The 22,954-nt window shown below is 50.0% G+C and overlaps 1 protein-coding gene across 1 annotated transcript; it reads left to right on the forward strand.

Annotated features, from left to right (window-relative positions):
* Positions 1-2: 2 nt before the first annotated feature.
* On the forward strand, positions 3-22,877 carry CSNK2A2 (casein kinase 2 alpha 2; the record flags this gene model as incomplete). The annotated part of the gene is made up of 10 exons (XM_027646959.1): positions 3-146; positions 10,883-10,984; positions 11,737-11,787; positions 17,648-17,707; positions 19,859-19,942; positions 20,848-20,958; positions 21,168-21,269; positions 21,589-21,689; positions 22,294-22,442; positions 22,638-22,877. Coding segments are annotated over 10 exons (981 nt in total), but the record flags the coding sequence as incomplete, so codon positions are not given.
* Positions 22,878-22,954: the final 77 nt, after the last annotated feature.

Genomic DNA, 22,954 nt, shown 5'->3' on the forward strand with positions numbered 1-22,954 from the left:
GCCCCCACCGCCCCTCTCCTCTTGGTGCCCGCAGCAATCAGGACGACTACCAGCTGGTCCGAAAGCTCGGCCGAGGGAAGTACAGCGAGGTCTTTGAGGCCATCAACATCACCAACAACGAGAGGGTCGTCGTGAAGATCCTCAAGGTGAGTGTCCCGTTGATGGTGTGCGAACTCATGGTGGCTGGGAGCGAGGGGGAGAGGGCTGGGTTGGCAGGGCCAAAGGGCTGTTGGATCTCCTCTTTCGTCGCAAAACTTGTGTTTGCTTGTTAAGGGCACTGGGACGGTGGGTTTGGAAATGGATTTGGCGTCCTGCGTGCTGTAGCAATGTTTTGATGTCTCCACCCCTCCTTGTCCAGCTAGCTCTGGGCTGGGAGCTCCTCTGGAGGGGGAGAGCTACGAGTCCTGACATTTGAACAGCGTTGCATGTGCTTGGCAAATCGGATCTGGCAATGCCTGTCTAAAACAGCCCAGGGACTGCCATGTCAACAGGAATGCGAAGCCCAGAGGGGGGAATCCTTCTGTTAACCTCCAGACAGCTGGCATGTGGCCTTTCCAGAGCCAGGCTGCGGGATGCTCAGCAGTCAAAAAAGCAAAATTTTATATTCAGTCCTTTTTAGAGGATCTAACATAGGAAAGAACTTCACCACAGTTGGACCATAAACACTATGGAAACTTGAGAAGACTCAAGGAGCCCATCCAAAATGTGTCAGTGACAGTGACCTGTGTGCTGGGGTGTTAGCCTTGGTGGGGTTGGGGACCTTCGTGCAGCAGTGGTAGGTTGTAGTTTGGGATGGCTGAGTGCAGAGCATGGCTTACTGTGTTTGACACTGAAGCAACAGGCTCGCAGCAAGCTGTGGTAACTGAGCAGCACCCTGTGCTGATGATCTGGGAGTAGGCAGGGGAGAGAAATGAAAGGTTAGAATTGAAGTACATTTGGTTCTGGCTTGGCTGACACTTGTGGCTGTCACTTGTTGGACCAGCCACACTTGTCACTTGTTCCCCAGGAGCATGTGGGAACTGATCTCTGACCCTGGGTGTTCTAAGAATTTGGGCACCCGTTCATCCACAGCATGCAGGGGGGTCTGAGCTCAGCGTGCCCTTGCAGCCACTAAGAAAAGCAGCTCCCTAGGACATGTGTCTCTGCAGGGCTGTAGCCTTAAGGCATTTGCTAGATCCGCTCGGATAGTGTGTCTGGCAGTCTCTGCTGACATCCCCACTCACTCACTGTGCCTGCTTCCTTGGGATCTGCCCTAGCCTCCCAGAGAACTTGTCATGGTTTGTCCAGCCAGCGCTCCTGGGAAAGGTATGATCTTCCATCTGTCTCTGGGAGGAGGCACACACACCCTGACTTTGGCTGTGGGCAAGGAGGTGGCCAGGTGAGCTGTCTGGGAGAGTCTGTGGCTGAGCCTGACGTCAGGGCAGAGTGGGGAGGCTCACGTGCCCTCGCCAGGCCAAGTTCCTCTGGCATGCTATTTGGGCCTCCCCCTCCTTTAGATGCTTTATGTGGTTTGAGCTTTTGTCTTTTTTTAAGTAGGTGCAGGCAGGAGTTTCTGCAATGAGACACTAGGCACAGGTAACCAGTGCGGAGCTGGCATTCATGGCAGGATGGCTTGTGGCTGGACTGGGGAAACTGGGCACTTGTGCATGCTGCTCTGGAGCCCTTGATGGCCTCTTCAGGACTGCTGTGGTTTATTGAGATCCCAGGTCCTGTCCCACATAGAAAGGCACCAGGAGGCTGAGAAGAGATTGCAGGGAAAGTCATCAGAAATCTTGCTGCTTGCCTCTTCCCAGCCCAGAGAGCCTCCCCTGGAGCGATGCTCCTCTCCCTGTGGCAGCCAAACTCTGTCACGTCTAGGGAGCCTGTCAGCTCTGGACGGTGAGTCAGCTTGCAAGAGTCATCTGAGGGCAGCTGGGTGCTCCTTCTCCTTGGGGCCTGAATGTGTTGCCTTAATGCCCTGCAAGCAGGAGACTGGTTTGTCCCAGATTTGAAGCGGATGGTGTTGCCACTGGTTCCCCTGGCTCTCCCCACTTACATTAACATGCAGACAGCATTCCTGGGAGCGAGCAAGGAAAAGCAGAAGGTCCAGATAAATAAAGATGAACTTTCTTCTCAGTGGAAAGTGGGTCAGTGAAAAGTGAGTTTCAGAATACCACGTTGTGTTATGTTATGAAAACCTGTGAAGTGTGGCAATAACATCACTCTGATCTGTGGAAAGTGACTCTGGTTTCCTGTAACTAGACTCAAACTTAATTGCAAATGTAATTGCATGTATCTACAGTGGAGCCTTAGCAAAGAGGTTGGGTGTCTCTGTTCCTCCAAATTCAGGAGGAATTCAGATCCTGTGAGGTGAGAAATGCAACCAGAAATGTTCAGGATTTTGTATGGCTGCAGGGATGGGACAAAGGGGAATACTGCTGCTGGGCGATGGATGTGGCTGTTTAGCACAGTTGCTTCTTTAAGTTTTTTTGAAAGGACAGTTGATGTTATGTGTTAGAGTGAATTTTAGCAAGAGTCACTGTTTTAATATCTCTGCCTCATGGGAAGTGACTGATGTCTCTTCCCAGCCTTGCTCTTTGAAGCATCTTGTCCTTACTGAGCTCAAGCTAGCACAGAGCAAGTACTTCTTCTGCCTCTGCCTTTTCTTCCCCTACTTTGGTGTTGTGCTACCTGAACATCTTGTACCCTCCTCCACAGAGGTCAGGAAATTTTATCACCCTTTGTCTGATGCAGAACTGAGCCACAGAGATTTCCTGTGTGACTTTGGGCAAGTCCCTCAGCCTAAACAAAGCTGAGACTAGAGCACAGGTCCTGGTTTAGTGCTGCATGAAGGGTCAGATAACGGATCTTCCTTTTCCAGCAGCCACTCACCTTGTTTGCGAGTGCCTCATGAAGACTTTAGCACTGGACAAGACCAGGGAGCTGATGACTCTGATTGGTACCACAGTGCCCCAGGCCTTTTGGGCTTGCATAAAGCAAGGTGCCCCATTTCCCTGGCCAGTACCCAGCATGTCCTTTCAGTTCTGCTACCCCAAGTGCAGGACCAGGCCCAATCCCACGGGAAAATGGTATATTGGTAGTTGTGGTCATAATGCGTGTCAGCAAAGGAGGAGAATTAAGAACGTGCAGATAACAATGACATTACCATTTCCTGGGTCAAGTGCTTTTCTTTACAGATATGATACTCTTAATGTTACTTTTCCTGGGAAAACTCTGCAACTCTTTTTTAAAAGGCAAAACAAGCGGGTTGCTTCTCACTCCGCTGCAGCAGGACATGGGGATGCCCTGTGTAGGATGGTGTAGGCAAAGCAGTGGGGCAGGAGCCTGGTTTGCCACACAGACACCTCCTGCCAAAAAGCTTTTATCTTGAGAAGTGAGGTGGAGGGCAACTCCCCACCTTTTCAACCTGTTCAGGGAGCAAAGATTCAGGAAAAAAAAAATCCCAGGGCTGAAGTGGGGGTACTCTGCACTGTACTGACCTTCCTACCCCTCACGGGTAGGAGGGCCTGGAGTTAGCCAGCAGCTCTGCTCCCACAGTGCCTCACTGGTGTTGGAGGCTCCTGTGGGCTTTTTGATCTGGCTGGCATCAGTACAGCTGTGGACATGCTTCCTGCCTGCTTCGGGGCGGGACATGCCAGGAAGGGGGACTGTGTGAACATGTCCTGTACGTGCTGTCGTGTCTTGCTTAAATTTGATGCTAAGGTTTGACTCCCAGGATGAGGTCTGACATTCCTCAGCACATACGAAGGAAGTTTAAGACATACTTGTTTCCAGTGAGTCATGTATGGTCTGCGTCCAATGCAGGTATCTAAAGCACAGCTCTGCTCTTCCATATCTAACAACATAGATTCAGATTTTTGGTGCACTGCTGAGGTCAGTCTGTGCTGTCCCTTTGATGAGCTTCTCATTTCTGTTTTCTGCTAATGCAGCTCCAGAGTGTCTCCCAGTGTGCCTTGAAAGGGAATCCTCTGGTCTGGAGTAACAATGTTCCCGAGGGAACTGTTGCTACTCTAAAGGCCAAAGGTTAACTTTCCAAATTTCTTGTAACTGTTGTGGGTGATATTTTGTAGTGAGAACAGTGCTGTTAGAGTTACGTGCAGTTAGGGCTGTTGGTGAGTGTTGGCTGTACCACTGTGTCCTTCACAGCCCAGTCTCCTGTTCCATCCTGGTGTCTGCTCAGGGTGGAGATTACAGCATCCATGTTGGCAAGTCTGTACAGGAGTCCTCCTGCTTTCCTGATGCACCCATGTGTCCATGTACACTCTACTTGCCTGCAAAGGATTAAACCCATCAGAAAGAGGCTGTTTTGTCTCCTTGTGTGGTTGCTCTTTGCATAGGCACAACACGTGGGTGGAGGTAGAGGAAGAATGGTGCTACAAGGAGAGGGACCAATGAAATGGAGGTTCTGCCACAGTGATGAAATAGCCCCTTTCTCCTTTGGTGGCTTTTGTCCCTCTGTGCTGAGTCCATGCACTGGAACTTTCAACCATGTACATGGTTTCACAAGTGCATTCTTGTTTGTTTGGCTTTGTTTTTCCCCTGTTGCCCCATTTGGGCTGTGTGAACCCTCCAGAGCTGCTGCTTGTACCAGGCACTGCTGGAAGGTCCTTCCAGTGTTGAACTCAGATTATCACTCTAGTAGCTAGAGAACCACTTGAGGGAGGTAGCCCTGTGGCTCTGGTGAACTTTCTTCTGTCTCTAGAAGCTCAGAGCCCACATACATGTTCTAGATGGGGGCTGAAATGACTCCTGTGCTGGTGTGCAGAAGGGATTGCACAGGGAAATAGGATTGGATGATGTTGGTCCCTCAGGCTGGAGCTTTTGACTGGATCGGTGACCTTCCACCAAAGCCGTTCAATGCCTGCTCCTGGTGGCTCTGTGTCTCTCGCTCCTCCTGTGTTTGCATGCACTCTGTCAGCTCCCCCTGGCCCACTTCCTCCTCTGGCAGTCTTGAAATGAGCCCTTTTGCAAGAGAGCTGGGTACACAGCTCTTCTCTTTTAAACACCAGTTGCCCACACTGAGCTTGGCAGCCTTGTTTGAGCTGAGACCAACTGGGGCAGTACCGGGTGTCTCGCAGAGGCCTGGAGGTGCAGCTGGTAACTCTTGTGGTGGTGGTGTAGCACCAAGGAGCTGATGAGCTGCAAAGCTGCTGCTCCTGTGTGGAGAAGGGTGAGATACAGCACTGTGTCTGTTCACAGGGGCCTGGGGCAGAGGCTGAAGGAAAGATTCCCATCCCACATAATGGTGGTGGTGGGGATCAGGGCTTGGTCCTCATGCACCTCCCTTTTAGTTGGCTGCAGAAGTCTTGATGTATCATGGGCAGCCCTGAAGCCCCAGGAGGGCAGTTTGAGGGCTGTGTTGGAAGGAAAGGCATTCTGAAGGAAAGAATAAAACTGCCCTCGGAACATGTGCTGGGATATTCTGCCGAGCTTAAGTATATTTTATGTAACTAAAAAAGTGAAAGTACTTTAGGAGTTTCAGAGTATGTGAAAGTTTGAATTCCCACACTGGAAGTGGTAAGATGCAACCAACCAACAGAATATTAACACGAGTAGGCTCCTTGATTTTGTAGCTCTGTTGAATACTATTATTTGGTTTCCCAGCTGATGTCTGGCAAAATAAGCAGAGCTGCTCTGAAGCCAATTTTCCTATTGAGCAATTGGCGTCGGGCTTTATAGGCCGATTATTGTGATTCTTTTGATAATGCTAGAGACAAATGAGCTTCTAGTGCCAGCTTTTAAATGTTTAAAGCCTGTCATAGGGATGCTGCTTAAGCCTTTTGCTGGTCCTGGACACTGTGTGTTCAGATTTCCCTGCTTGTTCGCTGGAAGCTTCATGGTATTTCCAGGCTATTCAGGTTTGGTGAGCAAAGAATGGATCTTTGTGGGGTGATGGAATACATCACTTCAGTTTCTCATGGGTTTGTATCTTTTGACTGCTAAACCTTCTTCCCTGCTGCGCTAACCCCAGTTCCATTTCAGAGCACCTGCTGGGCAAAACCCAGCACCTTCTGGGACTTCCTCAGAGCAGCACGTGTGCTCCTCAGCAGGCAGTGTGTGTGCCCTGCTGGCCTGCCTGCTTTAGGCTAATAGAAAACGATTTTTATGCTTTGGACTTAACTGATATTTCACATACCTTCCTGGTCACTGCCTTCCTTTCACAGTGTGAGAATGCGCAGAGAACTTTGGATAACAAATCCAATTTCTCTCTTTGCTTGAATTCAAGCAGTGGGCCCCCAGGTTGTTGGGGAAGGCTGGAACTGAAGCACCTGACAGAAGAGTGTGTGCTCCCTTTGCTTTAGAAACCAGGCAAAAAAGATGATTAACCAGGCAGCCATTTATTTTTTCAAGACAGGAAGTGATGGCTGCAGCCTTGTATTTAAAGGTTTATTTTAGCAAACAATGTTAATTCTCCCAGCTGGTGTTTGCTGCAGCTGGACTCCTTCCCTGCTTTACAAGCTTATGCGATCTCATGGAAAATGACCCAGGATCTCTTCTCTTGGTCACAGAGGTGTTTTCTTTTGCATCTTCCTGACTGCAAAGCTTATCCTGAGCCATTTCTCACCTCTGCAGAGGGATGGCATTGCATTGCTGTCACTGCCTCTTCTGCCTGCCTTTCAAGTGGATTGAAGCAACCTTATGGGATCCATTTGACTGATAGGGTGGGAAACCTGCAGCAAAGGGTAGGTGGCTGGGGACAGTCGAGTGAGAGCTGCTGGGTCCAGCAGAGACCATCCTCTTGTGGCTGGAGGTCACCTGGTTCGTCTTCTCTGGGCACTCAGTGTAGTGGACAGCCATGAACTGCATGTTTTGTCTCCACCATCTGCAGCCACCTCACTTCCAGTTTGCCTGAGGAAGGAGCAATTTCCTGGGAATCTGGAAAACTGGCTTGTGCTAGACAGTAATGTTGTTCTAAGGGTACTGCTGCAGTAGAAGTAATTAAACCCCTCCCAGTGTAGACACGGTTAAACTGAGACATGTCTTTTAGCCTGGTTTCCTATGGAAACAAGCCTTATGCAATCCTGCTGTCTGTCAGCCTTTCTCCCCCTCCTCCCCCCAGTAGTTTTTGCACTGGTTGGCCAATTCCAACCAAATGCGACAGAAGTCTCCAAGCTGTCAAGTTTCTACAGATTTTGTGGAAATAGGTGTTTGCATAGAGCAGAGAGACTGTGTTGGAGCCCATTTCAGAGGGAAAGGGTTTGACTCATACTGGTCACTGGAGAATCCCAACATGGAGGAAAGCTTTGAAATGCCTCTGGTGTGGGAACAGATGGAGTTGGAGTCTGCACCTGTATAAAACATTGCCTTGCAAACTCAGATCAAACTTAAGGGCAGTTCATTTTGTCGAGGTGGCTGCTCCTTTCCTCTGCTGGAAATCCCCCTCCCGGGGCAGGAGGATTGGCCTGTGTAGGAAACAACCTGAAATGCTGCTGTTCATAGCCTGGTTTAATAGAACAGCCTTAAATGAGTACGGTTAAAAATACTCTGGCTGCAAGGGTTGGTGTTTTAGAAGCTATCCCTGCTGGGAGAGGCAGATGGTTGGAGGCCATAATAGCTTCAGTTCACATTTAATCCATGTGTGTTTGGAGTCAACATCCTTGGAGAGACAGATCGGGTGACTGTGAGAGGCAGTTGTAGCAACCCAGACTTAATCCCAGTGCATGGCTGATATGCTGCTGTTTGCCTGTGGTTTCAACAGTACCAGAGTCTGGGACAGAAGCAAAGTCAACAGAGTTTGTCTGGTTTGAATGGTTCCCTCCAGTGCAGCACTGGCCGTGTGCTGGAGTGGTTTGCACTGAGGTGCTTGACGTGCCAGAAGCAAGACCTTGGGCTTGGAAGCAGTCACTTGGACTTGCTGGGCAGGTTACTGGGCAGAAGCTGGGCCCCAGTGATGTGCCCTTGGCTGGCCAGTGGTGTTTGCAGTTGTGGCTGGAGCAATGGCGTGGGACGTGTGGGCAGGACACAGTGAAAGCTCTGTGGAGTGAGGAGGAGGAGGCCAGCGGTTTTTCCACCTGTTTTCTCCTGCAAATCTGAAATGGGGAAATGCTCTATTCCCCTTCATCTCTCTCTGAGGACACTCCTAGGCAGTAATTTTTCCTCTAAAATTACATTACTTCAGCCCATGGCATTTCTCCTTGCTTCATTCCCCTTTTCCTAGTGGTGGAAAACCCTGTTCTGAGCGCTGGCTGCACATGGGAAGAGCACTTTGATGATGTCCTGATTACAGCCCTGAGGCCTCTCAGGCCCTGTCCTGGCTCACAGCTGATGTGGACATGGTGTGGCCATGTGTGGACAACCTGGCCTGAGCTCTGCACTGCTGCAGCTTAGCAAGAAAAAGTGCAAACAGCGAGTGGCTTTTAACTCTCCCTCTTGCTGAGACAGTGTTTGCTGGAGTATCTTCCATCAGTGATGTCAGAGATGATGCTGTTGGCAATTATCTGCAGGCATTTCATTAAAAAAAGACCAACTTTCTTCTCTCCTTTTTTCCGAAAGTCACTGATTCTGTCTGCTCTTGTCTTTTAATAAGTGTGTGGTGGGTAGGGCCAGATTTCCGATAGAGATAATACAGAGCATCATTTTCCCATCCTGAAAAATGTGGAAACGTGGAAACAACTAGAAGGCAACAACTTCTGTCCCTGTGGGAACAGTGGTTACTACAGAAGGAGAAAGGGAAATCTCAGAGGGATATCCTTCCCTACATAACTGATGCAAAAGGCCCTTGAAATTACTAGAATACAAAGAAAAGGGTATGTCAAAGTGGGCTTTGGGTCCTCTTGGCTGTGTTCAGGCACTTTTTCAGCTCCTGATCAGGTGCAAGTGTTGCAGCAGAGAGGCTGTGATGCATGTCTATGGTGATTTTGTGATTCACTGAGTGCCTTTGGGATGGCAGTACCTCAGCTTCCTCTTTGAAGTTCCTTGGAAAACAGCTTGTGTGTACATTTGCCTCAGTGGACAAGCAGAGTAACCAAATTACGTCCTCTAATTCCATCTTGGCCTTCTGGTAAGATCTGTGCATGTGGGTGACACAAGGGTGGTGTCCATCCCCATGCTGACATAAATGAAATCAGTCCCTGATGAAGCATCTTCCTCTGGGGTTCAAAAATACAGCCCTCACTTCTGCTGGTTTACATCCCCCTCCTCTGGCTGGTTCTCCTTGTCTTTCCAGGCTCCCACCAGCTCCAGCTGTGTCTGGGTGCTGCCCCAGGGCTGTTGGTTGCCCTCTCCCTGATGAGCACTGCCCCACCTCACTGCAGCTCTGGCTGGCAGCTGCCCTGGCCTTGCTGCCATTTTCCACAGTGGCTTTATGAGGTGCTGATGCTCCCTGTGCTGGCATCGGTGTTATTTTTGGCACTTTGCTTCGGGCTGAGATTCTCATCTTTTGGCTTGAAAGTCTAGCTGCTGCCTTTTAACTTGCAAGTGGAGAAGGACAGGATTCAAATCTGAAGGTTCCAGCCACCTGAAGAGCCTTGAAAGGCAGCATATTTTATCACTTACATAAATGCCATATTTTCCCACTATATAAAACCTTCTGTTCCTTCTTCTGTCTGCTCATACATTCCTGTGAGGGGTCTGAAACAGGGATTGCCTTGGGTTTGCCTGTATGGGGAGCATGAGTTGCCCCATCGGCACCCTGAAGTGGGAGGCTACAGCAGAGGTGAGGTGGTGAGTTTGAGCTGTTGAGCTCCTGTGGCTCCTTGTCCTTCACACAGACATCTGCTAATGTGTGTCACTTTGGTAAGGTGCCTCATACCTTTGCCATTCTGCATTACACCCCTCCTCACACACCAGACTCCGTGCTGGGTGGTGAATGTTTTAGAAAGCTAAATGTCTAGAGAGGAGTGTTTTCATCAGCAAACCTCAGAGACAGGGCTTTACCAGTCCCTCCAGGATGTCTCTGCAGCTCTCTTCAGTGCTGCTGTGGGGCAGGAGGGGATGTTCCAGCTCTGCAAGGAAGGACTGCTAGACTTGGTGACTCGCAGCCAGTGCTGCCCACACTGATCACTAGCCAAGAGTCATTAAGAAAGTCTCACCTCTTATCTCCTCTAAGCTGCCTTTCTTTTCCAGCAGGCACAGAGCTAGAGTTGTCCTGGGAGTGGATGAGTTACAGAAACAATTATTTGCGTTAAAGTGAACCGCTGGATCAGCAGAGTGTAAAATCCAACCCAAGCTCCAAGTCCCTGCCTTGGGAGCAGCTGTTCTTTGTCACTCTCCACAGGGTGATGTCCAGAGAAAAGCTTACTTTGCAAAGAGAGCTCCTGAGACTGCACAGATTAGGGGAGGAGTCAAAACTGTTTAAAATGTCTGTAGGCTTTAAAACCAATCGTGGTGTATGGATGCAGTGGCATGAAGTGCAGTTGGGGCTGTGCACTCAGGGTAATAGTGAACTACACATGCACACAGGCATAGCAGTGTCTGAGCTTACTGGAAATCTTGGTGTTGGAGACTCTCAGGTCATTGTTTCGTGGGATTAAAGTACTTGTTGGGAAAACAGATTGGGATTAAGGAGTAAAAAACTGGTTTGTGCTGGTAAGCAAAAGCAGAGATAGGTCCACCATGCTCATCCTGTGGCTCTGAATGCACAACATAGAATCAGTGTGCTGAGGTTACCACATAGCAGTCCAAGGTGCTTTTAACCACTGGAGTCACAGTTATGTTGATCTGGAGTAGTTTGATTTCCCCTGGTGAGGGTAAAGGTTTCATGGATGAGAGGGAAATTCTTCATGCAAGATGTCTGTCTCCTTTTTGGAGCTAAAAATTTTCTTTTGTGAGGGTGGGAGCAGAGAGAGGAGGGGAGGTGATGTGTTCCAGTCCAAATTGGTGGCAGAAATCAGTGTTCATTTCTGAAAGGACTCTCACTTCTAATTTCTTTTATCTATTTAAGCCAGTGAAGAAAAAGAAGATAAAACGCGAGGTTAAGATTCTGGAGAATCTACGTGGTGGCACCAACATCATTAATCTGATTGACACTGTCAAGGATCCAGTGGTAGGTGCCCATGTGTCATGTGTGTGGTGGGATTGCCTTTCCTCTGGCTGCAGGCGTGGGGCAGGTTTGGATGGGTTCCTGTTCCTTTCCATGTTCCCCAGACTCTTTAAGACCCCTTCTCTGTCTTCTGTGAGTTCTCATGGTTGATGGGGGGAAATCTTTTGAAGCCCTATAAGAAAGTAGAGCCTGTAGCCTTCTATCTTTTGTCTGGCATCTGGAGCCTAAGTACCAGCCAGGGCAACTGGAAATGAAGCACTTTGATCCTTCTGGTTGCTGTCCTACCCAGTGACCAGCAGTCATGTCATTGGTCTGCACTGCCACAATTGACCCATTCCCGGGAAGTTTTCTCTGACGAGCAGCTGGCTGAGGTCTGTGACTCCCATCCTGCTGCCAGCCATGAGAGGTAGTGATGCTGCTGTAGCATTGGCAGTCCTGGCTGACCTTCCTCCTGCAAGGAGAGGTGTGAGGGCTTAGCTCCTGGTGACACATTCTGCCTTGCCCAGTGCTGTCCCTGCCCCTTGGCATGGGGAGGACCAGCACTGGCCACAATGCCGAGGTGGTTCTTGGTGTGTGGGGTATAAGCAGAGCTGCCTCCAACTTTTACAGGAGCAGGGCTGTGCTGCTCTCCCTGTCTTGCTGCTGCCCTGCTCTCCCTAGTGAGGGCTGGGCAGGAAGCAAAGGCTTTTTAAGGTCTCTTGGAGCAAAGAAAGGTCAAGTGGGTGTTTTAAACCATGACTCTCTTTCCCTTGCAGTCAAAGACCCCTGCTCTGGTGTTTGAGTACATCAATAACACAGATTTTAAGGTGAGTTTGCTTGAGTGTGGAGGAGGGAGGCTTCCCATTTCTGTTAAGAGTGCTGTGATTGCCAGATAACCCTGAAGAGCTCTGGGGAGAGTTTGGAGTTTTCACAAAACTATGTCAGCTTCACTTTGTTTTCTCCATGTAAATCAGAAACCTGTTACTGGGCTCTAGATTAAAAGGAATAAAAAGTTTGTGTGCTGCATCTTCTCCCAGCTCTGAGGAGTAAGTTCAACAGGTTAGATATTCTTGCTCCCCTCTCAATTTAGTAATCACTGCTGTGTTATATATTCAGCCCAAGTTAATCCCTGTGCTGTGGTGCTCTGCTTACAGCAGTGCAGTTGATGGAGCGGGGGACACCAATTTTTTTCTGGAATCCTTCAGACCTGGGGACTTTGGGGTGGCAGAGAATGGAAAACACATTCCCACTGCCAATGGGCCTTGTAGCAGGATAGTGAGCATTCTTGAATACATCTTAAGAGCTCTTTTGCTTGCCTGAGGCTGCAGGATATTCCCTGGCTCTTCTGATTTCTGGGGAGCTCCAAGGGGTATTACCCATTCCCGAAAGGAGGGTCCTCTGAATGCAGCTACAACTACTTCTGCTACTCAGATGTTTTTGGCTGGGAGCAACAGACTGAGAGACAAGAGGGATCTGTAATTAGCAGCCACACCTATTTTAATGGCATCTTTGCTTCCCCCATGTGAGTCTTTACCCTAAGTCGCTAAGTCAGTGGTGGAGAATTAATGGAGCCATTAGAAAGCCAGCAGTCATCCCTCCTGCACTGTTCAGGGATCTCTTTCATTCCATGTTATGGGATGGTGGGTTTTCTTCCTGTCTGTGCTGGAGCATGATGTAGGTACAGGCCTTAAAGGAAGCAGATGCACCAAAGGCCCAGAGAAGAGCTCTGGGCTGGTGTTGCTGGAAAGGAGGAGCTGCCTCCCAGACCATCTGTGTGCAGGGCAAGACACGTTGTTTCTGTCCCTTTGGAGTGGGTCTGGCGAGCTGGATGCTGCCAGATGGGATGTGTGTGCATAGCCAGAGTTGCAGCCATGCTGCAGTGGGGTCTTAGTGCTATTTAATCTCATGTAGAGAGTTACTGCAGGAGCCAGAATAATAGTAACTTGCAGCAGCATCTGCCCTGACAGCTCTGGGCGGGGAGATGAGCGTTGCCTCCATCAAGTAAACAGCCATGAGAGGAGTGCTATGTGGTGACCTTTCAGGGCTAATTAAAGCAGGTTTGGTTTGCCTGAGCTTCGTTGACATCAGCTGGGCTGTTCCAGTGCTGCATGTGTGTTGGGAATGTACCCCTATTGCTTCTGGTGACCCACAGCCTCTTTGTAAGGCCGATCCTGGAAGTTTTTAATTTTCTATTTAGAGATTTTATGTATCAATTAATTAATTAATTTTTATTTTTAATATATGGCTTGAGATAAAATAGGTTGCTTGCACCTTGCTAACGATTGCTTTATGTTTCTCCTGTCAAAATGTGATTATACCACTCTGTTGTGTCCTTAGAGGAAAAAATTGTCATCCAAGACATCACCCAGTAACTGAAATATGTTCGTGAAGTTGAGTGTTAAGCAGCAGCTCGAGGCTGGTGGCCAACAGGGACTCTTAACTGAAAAATGAAGGGCTCAGAGTCCATGATCCATCAGCCATCCCAGCCACATGGAGAGCTGGAGCAGGCACTGGCTGCAGCCAGTAAGGAGCAGTGGGCTGGCCACAGCAGAAGTAACAATGCTCAGCTCTGGCTGTTGCATTAGAAACAACTGTATGAGTTTGCAGCAGACATCTTCTAGGCTCCTGGGAGAAAGCCTGGCTCCTCAGGGAACTCCAGATTCACAGCTGGGCAAGTCTAAGACAGAAAGCTTCTGATGCTGATTGGTACAAGGCAGGAATAACTCGTCTTGGGAACGCAAGTGTGTCCCCAGGGCATGCGGTATGGCTGCTCCTGTTCAGAGCTTATTTGTAACCTGAATTTCCCCAGCTGTGTCTGGGGTGTGTGGGTTGTTTGAGCTACACTCCCATGAGCTCTTTACCTGTTTGGGGAGGTTCTTGGGGCTGCAGCTCACTGGCAGATTATAGAGCTGCTGCTACTTAAGGGTGCCTGTGGGTGCCTTCTTCTGATGTCAACAGATGCTCCCAAGCTGTCTCTTCCCTTGCTTTGAAATGCCAAGCAGAAAATGTACAAAGTAGATGAGACCACCTGTGTTGGAGGTCTCTGCTTGCCCTGTACCTCTACACATGAAGCAGCTGGAAAGCACCCAGTCATTGTCCTCTCTGCTCCACAGTCCTGATCCCCCAGGGCAGCCAAATTCTGCTAGAATTAAATGCCACAGTGAGCTAATCCAGGTGACAAGTACCTCTTCTCTTTGTTTTGATCTGCCCATCTCACTGGCAAATCACCTTCAGGATGTGTGAGGGGGTTCCCAGGGCAGCTCATGTGCAGCAGGGGCTTGATGACCACTTCCCAGGATTGCTTTTTTCTCTGTCCTTTTGGCAGTAGTTTCTCACAAGCTTGGATGTCTGCTCAGTTGTCTCCTTTCTGGCTGTTTCTTTCCTTCAGCATTGTTATTTTTTGCTTAATGTTAATGCTTTTGCCCATTGTTAACCCTTTGCCCATTCAAATGGCAGAATGCTGCTCAGGTCAGTGCACCCATGAAAATGGCTACTGGGTTTCCTTACCTGTCTGTGCACAGGGAGAAACTGCAGTTCTGTGGGGCCTAAGCCATGGCTATGAACAATTCCAGATCAGAAGCACAGGCTTATATTCCACATGGTTTGGCTATTTTTAAATGATGGTATAAACAGGAGACTTAGGTGATACCTCCCCAGAGCTGATTACATTTTCTTAAATTACCTGCCTGGGTCCCTGCTGGAAGGGATGGCACTGCACTTGCAGGAGGATGAGCTGGAACCAGACTAAATGCGTGTTCTGGAGCTTGTGTTACAGGGCTAGTGTTTCCCTTCAGACCTGCTGCATTACTTGTCATCTGTGAACACTCAAGCTCCCCACAGTCATCTGCCTTCAATGAAAACTGCACTGCAGAGCCACACGGTCAATTGGGGGATCATCAGTGAAATTAAATGTCTTTTGCTAATTGGTTTCAAACTAGAGATGAGACGCCTGTAATTCAGCCACTGTCGGCTGTCACATATTTTGTGAACATGCCTGGTACTGTGCTTTTTATTGCCCCAAAAAGGCAAATCCCTCAGGAAAGAAGGGGGCAGAGCCAGCTCTTGAGGAGCAGTTATGCTTTGGGTTTGCTATTTCATTCTTAAAACACATTAGCAGGTTTGCAGCTCAAGAAGAGGAGATGGGCAAGAAAGGTGAGCGAAGGAAGGTTGCTTCAGGATGCTCAGCCTGTTGGAGTTGTGGGTTCAGTGGGCTTTGGAGTCAAGTCTTCCACTTCACCTGCACTTTGGTGAATTTTCAGGCCAAATTGCTGTAAGGGGAAATGTGTGTGTGTGCTTTATCCTTGTGCATCCAAGGTTTGTTTGAAAAATGATTGTTGCCCTGCATAAGCGATGCAGAATTATAAAAGATTCCCCTCCCTTGCGTGGCTGCCAAGGCCGGAATGCTTTGGGAACTGTTTCCTTTTCTTTTCCTGCTGCCTGCCCTGCACCCCAAAGCAGTGTCTCTCCTCACAGCCACCCTGTTGCTTTGCAGATGCTGCTTCCTGCACGTAGCCAGCTGTGCTGCTCACTCAAGGGAGAGGAATGAGCATTTAGCTCCTGTCAGCCCCATGGCAGGGGAAGCGTGTCTCTGTCTCCTCGGGCACTAACAGGATTAGTTTATGATTGGTTATGTGATGTGTGCCAAAATATCACCAAAAGCTGGAGAGGGGTAGGGGCTGCCTGTGGGTGGCTTCGGCCTTTCCTTGTGCTCTGTATGGAGAAAGGAGACCAACCCAGGTCTCTGAGGCCTCCTGGGATCCAGAGTGCTGGCAGCTAGCTGAGCAGATTTGGGCTGGGTCTGAGTGATCCCCACAGTGATGTTTCTGGTAGTTCTACTCCAAAGGGACAGAGCAGAGCATGGGGCACTGGGGGGACTGGGTTTCGCAGGTAGCTCTTCCAGGGAAATCTGTTGGAAGCTGTTTGCCCAGCAGTGTATGGGCATATCATGGTCCAACGCTGAAGGCCACGAGTTAGAGAAGTGACAGCATTTCGGGGCTGTGAAGAAAGACTTTAGGGACCTCCCTTCCGTTCCCTCCTTCCTTACAGGTAGCAAGAGGCAGAGGAGCCAAGGAATTGGGGAAATGAGGTCTAGCCTTGTTCTGCCACTGCCTGTCCTGCCCTCCTCCTTCCCTAGGTGCATGATGTTGCCAGATGAAGTTGAACAGGGTAGTGAATGCCAGAAAGACATGTTTTACACACATTTCTCGTAGTGTTTATTACTTAGCAAGCCATTTAAACAGACTTCTGGAAGGACTCAGCTGTCCTCTGCTGGCCCTGCATCCTGCATCAGAGTCAGGAAATCTATCCCTGCTGTAGCTCTATAGCCTGTGGCTATGACTTTTTTGCTCCCTGCTCACTTGTCTGCTTCAGTGGGTTGCTCCAAAGCGTTAGGATCATCCCAGCTCACGAGAATTCAATGCAGTTGTGTCCTGGAGGCTGTTAAAGCTCTGTGTGTGTAAGTGACACTTGTATGTTGTCAAATGATTTCCAAGAGCAGTATCGGGGGGTGTTTGCTTGGAGATGGCCCTGAGTTAGGCAGGAACCTGAGGATCTCAGCATGGGCCTGGAGGGGATCCAGGGCTAGAGCTGCTCTCTTGGAATGTGAATTTCAATCTCTTGCTCTGGGATTTTTCCTGAAGCTGCCAAGTGGTCCCCGTGATGGGCAGCTGGCTCCAGTGCTGATGCAATCGGTGATTTGTCTGAGCTGTGAGATGATCCTTGTTTGTAAGAAAGGGCAGAGAGGTCTGGTCCCACTGCTGCCCTGTGAGTGTCCTTCCTTGCCTTGCCCTGGCATCTTGCCTTGCTTTCCCTGGATGAGAGCACAGCCCAACGGGGTTGGGCTGACACCACTGCCAGTGACAGATATAGAGCAGAAGGCAGATTTGGGGCCAGCTGTGAGCTGGCATGGGAGCAGCAGGATGATGAGTTCTCCAATGCTGGTGCTGGTGGCACAGTGCAGGTTAAAGTGCACCCTGGATCTCTCTCACTTCTGCGTGAGCAGCTGCAGAAGGACACACAGGAGAGGAGGGTGGTGAACTCGTGCTGGTAACAAGTACTTCCCTGAGACTCTGAGCTCTCCTTGTGCTTGTGCTCTCCTTGGCCCCACAAGCATTTCTGCACTCTTGAGTTGCCTTAGTCTTTATCCTGGGATAGAGAGGAGCCTCTGTGGCTCTAAGGGTGTCTCCTCCCCTTTGTATTTCCCCATTCTGTGCTCCTTTAGGTTAAAGTTTTTGTTTCCCTGCCACACCCTGAGCACCTGGACACCTTGTTCGTGTGTTCCCAACCTGCTCTGAATGCTGTCATCAATGTTGACATGCAAAGTCATCACAGTGACTTGACAACAGAGAGTCACAATCATCTGTGCCAACTCCAGTGTGCTCTGAAGGGCTTTTGCCCTGTTCTCCTTGGATGGACAGCCTGCCCATCTCCTGCTGGAAAGAAGCTGAGTCTGAACGATCCCAGTAGCATTTCACAGGAGCTCTTGCATACTTTTGGGATTCCCTAGTGTGTAGCCCTGGCAGGTCTGAGGCCAGGACAGCCCTCGGGAATGGTGGCATTCACAGGAAATCTGGAATGGGGTCAATGACTGGAGAAAAGTGGGGTGCAGGAAATTAAACTAATCCAAATCTGGAGTATTTATTTTTTTTCTCTTTTGTTTTTCTTCCTCCCTCCCCAAATCTGTTTCAGCAACTGTACCAGATCCTGACAGACTTTGATATTCGGTTTTATATGTATGAGCTGCTGAAGGTGAGTGGCATTGCATATGGCAGTCTGGATGGGGAGGCCAGGAATGAGAGCAGCAGTAGCAGGGCTCGTGGGGCAGTGCTACTGAGTGGTTACTTCTCCTGTGTTCAGTGCAGAATCCATGTCTCATAACCTGGGAAGGCTTGGGAAGACATCTGGTTACCTGGCTTGTTGCTGTGAGGTATTGCAACTAAACTGGGGACCTTAGGTCACCTCCAAAGAGCCTCTGATTCTCTGGGGCCTATCCTTTCCCCAGGAAGCATTCGTGACTGGTAGTCACCAGGTAGGGCTGTGCTTGGTCTCCCTGTGTCTCCAGCACCACTGAGCTGCTGCGAGGAAAATCAGCTCCCTCCAGCCAGACCCAGGACAAGCACTGAGAGGCATTTGCAGGACTGGAGAGCTGGGTTTCTAGGGAGACTGGAAGAGAGGGATTACCAGCTGCAGGCTTTGTTCTGCTGCAGTGTTCAAATGCAGACCCAGAAGGTGACTTCTGCCCACTTGATCTTAGACTCCTGTTTCTCTGGGTGGGGGATCTAGGGCACATCAAGAATAAGCTGGCCAGCTCAGTGCCCTGTGGTCACAGAACCCTGGGAATGTGGTCGTGGGGAACAAAGCTTCTGGTATGCCAGCTGTTATATGTTAATATAACACTGGTATTTTCCTTTGAGACCTCCCAGCCAAAGCTTTCCCTGCCCTTCTGATGAAAGCTGAGGAGTATCCTAAATACCTCCTCTTAACTGGCCTAGCTTGCACTTCCCTGTGGAAATGCTCAGGGAGCCACATGGCAGGTCTGTGAGATGTGCTGCCCCTTCTCAGGGGTCTCCAGCTGCAGGACATGGGAGGTAGCAGGGTATTAGGGAAAGCTTCCAGGTTCAACCCATCCAAGGCAGTTCTGTGCTGACCTGCTGGAGCAGCAGCTTGGCTGTGTCAGGTCTTAGCAGGGCCTTGGGATTTCTGGCACTTTCCAATTCTCCACCCTCTGGAAATGAGTGGAACAGGTGAGGGAAAGCCCTTTGTGCTCCAGGACTTTGTGACTTCAGGAGACTTCCTGAAAGAGACCTAGCAGGCCTGAGGGAGGCTTTCTTCTCTGCACCCCCAAGCTTGTTCATCTGTCTGCAAGGGAAGGACCTTCCTACCAGAGGCTGGAGGGAACCTAAGGCAACCCGGGGTTAGGGGGGGAGGGATGATGAAGTTTAGGTGATCCAACCTTGGCAACACAAGACACTAGAACAGCTTCATCCCTGGAAGCACTTTGTGTAACCTGTTACAGATCTCCTCTACTGGAGATCCCAGGACCACAGTGCTGTGAGTCCTGTGGGTTGTGAGGCCACATGTCATTGCAGGGATATTCTCTTAGGCCTTGCTGTGATGGAAGCTGTTGCCTCCTTGCTTCCTGCTGTGGCAGGGGCCCAAGGACAGCGTTGCTTCCCTGGCACTGGTGTCTTGCATATTGAATGACTGCAGGCTGTACCCTCTTTCCACGCTGCTGGAGATCTCATAGCATCTGATAGATGTTGATGGATGGATCTCCCTCCCCTTGGAGATGAGAAAACAACATTCTCACCCCCCTGGTCAAGGGAACAGCTGCGTTGAGGGGGGGCAAGTGGTGCAAGGTCATGGAGCTGGAGAGCTTATGTGTGCTCCTGCCTTCAAGCTTGAAGCAGCTTTGCTCTCCCTCGTGTGCTATCACTTTTTTAACTGCAGGTTTGGCTTAAGTCAGCAAGATAGAGGTGACTTTCTGGCTTAAGTGTGTTTTGGGGCACAGGTGAAAAGCTGCACTGGAAGGCCATAAAACTGTATGCATGTAAGAATCATCCCCTTCTGGGGAAGAGAGCATGACCTGGGAAACACAGGGCTACCCAGGCTGGAGCATTGGGCTTGTCACCAGGTGGGACACGTCTCTGGATCGTGTTCTTCAATGATTGTGCAGGGAACACAGTTCCAAGACTGTGACTGCAGTCAAGATCCATAAAGGCTTGTTGCCAGGTTGCCACTTCATCCACGTGCAGCATAAGAGCTGAAAATGCCAGTTTCTTGTGCCAGAGTTACAGCACTTCCTCATGAGCTCTTGCTCCTGGCTGAGAGCTGTCTGTTATATTGCTAACGCTGTGCCTGTGGTTACAGCCATGTCTAATGTGTGTGTGTGTCTGCCAGGCCCTGGATTACTGTCACAGCATGGGAATCATGCACAGGGATGTCAAACCCCACAACGTCATGATAGACCACCAACAGAAAAAGGTACTGTGACACCAGGGCTTGTAAGCAAGGTTTTTCCAGGGAAACTTGAAACTCTGCTGCCTCTGTACCCATAGCCTGGGCAGCTGCACAGACCCCTTTAACCTTTCTTTAGTGGGTCCCCTCAACCTGTGACAGCATCAGGAGATGGCCAAAGTCCCACTGGGGAGCACCCCAGTGGGAGTCCATGGCTTCCTCAGTGCTGGGATGTGCTAGTTAGGTCACAGGAAATGCTTGTACCCAGCTCACTACTGTGGAAATGGGCAGCACAGGGACTTCCCCCATCCTGGTACTCATACCCCATTGGGTGCTGTGTGTACCTGCCCCAGGGACCTGGATCCTTAGCAGGGAACTAGTTGCTGTTCCACAGGTCTTTTCTGCCAGTCAGCAGAGGCTGAACAGGCAAGGCAAGGATTATAAGGAAGGGAATCTCTTACTGGACCCACTGTCCTTCAGTAACACGGCAGTTCATCCATCCCTGGGGCTGCAGAGGAGATGGTCAGCCTTGCAGGATGTGGTGAACACCCCTCCTACCCCGTGTTTTGCTCTCAACCCCCAGGTAAAATCAACACTGCCTTCAGCCCAGCCTCTCTAAACAGTGGGATAAGACTTTTGCCTGTTGCCTAGTATGCAACGACCTGTCTGCTGTGGCTGGTGGTGCTGGTCAGGAACCAGCTGCCCAGCAGTAACAGTGTGCTTGGACTCAGGAGGCAGAGCAGCTCTCTAAGCTGGGCTTTGCCCCACAAGCTGGTGGGGGAAAGAGCCTGAACAGAGCACTGCTGAGAGCATTCCCTGTCATCAGAGGGCCTCCTTCCACCCCAGGCTCTACACTTGCTTGAGGGATTGAGAGGTTTGGCCAGCATGGCCAAAGTGGCTCCTGACTCTGTGTGTCTTTATTGTGTGTCCAGCTGCGGCTCATAGACTGGGGTCTGGCCGAATTCTACCATCCAGCTCAGGAATACAATGTCCGTGTGGCCTCCAGGTACTTCAAAGGACCAGAGCTCCTTGTGGACTACCAAGTAAGAGTCTGTCTCCTCCTTGCTACCCAGTGATGTCACTTGTGGCTGCACTTTAGCCACCTTTGGGTTGTCTGGTTTTGCCTGTCAGGGCATTGCCTGGGTTGGAGAGAGGCTGGCTGTGAAGTGCAAAGGCTGAGGCTGCCTGTGCAGCTGGGGAACCGGGCTGTGGTGAGTGTGCCTTTTCTGACAGCTTCTCCTTTTTCCCTCAGATGTATGACTACAGCTTAGACATGTGGAGTTTAGGCTGTATGCTGGCAAGCATGATCTTCCGAAAGGAGCCCTTCTTCCACGGCCAGGACAATTATGACCAAGTAAAGACATTGCTACCTGGCTTATTGTGTGAAAGTTTGTCCCCAGCTCATTTCTGTGTGTATGGTGGGGAGGTTCTGAGGGTCAGATCACCATGCTGGGAGGATGTTGTTGCATGTTGGTTAAGCCATCTGGGATTTTGCTTCTCTGCCTTGTGTAGGAATTTTTTTTTCTGCACACGTTGCAAAAACAAGTTTCAAGGGAGATATTCCTTCCATCTGGGATGTTTCCAGAAGGACTGCTCTTAGATTTGGGCAGCTCTGCCTCTGCAAAAGAGTGGTGGGCTACCCTTCTGCTTTCTGAATATGCCTTTTATTCCAGCTGGTTCGCATCGCGAAGGTCCTGGGCACAGATGAGCTCTATGGGTATCTCAAGAAGTACCACATAGAACTGGACCCACACTTCAATGACATCCTGGGCCAGTAAGTGGAGAAGTGAAATGCTGCCCTTTTTCCTTGTGACACAGAGAGGTAGATAAACTGATGTCTGTGCCCTGGAAGCACTCTCAGCAAAGGCCTGCTCGATCTTCGTGATCACAGCGCTGCTTGCATCATGTCATTGATGAAATGCAGGCTCTTTCTTTTTGCCTCTCCCATGATCCATCCCATTTCTTCTCCCTCCTGCTCATTCACATCCTCAAAGTGGAGGTGTAGACACTGGAGTTGAGCGTGGGCTGAGTTGCTCAGAGTCTCCCAGCTGAGATTCCTGAAAAGGACAAGAGGTGGATTTAATAGTGAGGACAACTTCTGTGGGGCTGGCTGGCAAGTCAGAGAAATTCTGGTCCCGAGGGTGTCACCCTGCCTGCTGCCACATGCCATTGTCTAGTCCCTGTAGACAGAAAGGATCATGCCTTTCCTAGGCACAGAACATCCATACAATTGTGTAGGTATAGAAGAGGGTTTCCCCTTTTTGGCAGGTGTTTGCTGAGCAGTTGCCTGTGCAAGGAAAAGCTGTAGGCAGCGTTCATCACAGCCTCTCTTCTCAGAGGAGGATTGTGGCAGGTGATTCCCCCTGGTCCCTTTGCAGGCATTCCCGGAAGCGCTGGGAGAACTTCATCCACAGCGAGAACAGACACCTGGTCAGTCCTGAAGTCCTCGACCTCCTGGACAAGCTCCTGCGATATGACCATCAACAGAGGCTGACTGCCAAGGAGGCCATGGAGCACCCCTATTTCTGTGAGTCTGTGGAGTAGCTGGGGCCAGCTGGGATGGAGCTGTGGGTTGTGGAGGTGAATTTTGGCTCCCTGCTCCGCGAAAGCCTTAGCAGCTCTGTGAGTTTCCAGGGCAGCTTCTCTGGAAGGATTTGCCCGGGTGGAGCTTCCGCTTTTATTAAATACTGTTTCCTCTTCCTGCCTGCTCTGTCTCCTGCAGATCCAGTGGTGAAGGAGCAGTCCCAGCCCAGCTCAGAAAACGCTGTGCTCTCCAGTGGCATGACAACAGCGCGATGAGGACTGGAAAACGACGGGTAATTCAAGATGTTTACAAATAAAAGCAAAACCTTCGGTCACACAGTGAAGGGAAAAGAACCAAGGACCCCCCCCTCCTTCCCCTCCCCTTTATACTCGGCAGAAATCTAACCTTGGGGGGGGTCATAAACCTCAGTTCCTCTCTGGTGGTTGTGGTTAATGTAACTCTAACCCTGTGGTACCAAAGCCCTGGGCAAATGGTCTTGCAAGAGCTAAACATGT

The sequence above is a fragment of the Corapipo altera genome, unplaced genomic scaffold (genome assembly GCF_003945725.1).
Source record: "Corapipo altera isolate COAL_440 unplaced genomic scaffold, ASM394572v1 62, whole genome shotgun sequence".
NCBI classification, from domain to species: domain Eukaryota; kingdom Metazoa; phylum Chordata; class Aves; order Passeriformes; family Pipridae; genus Corapipo; species Corapipo altera.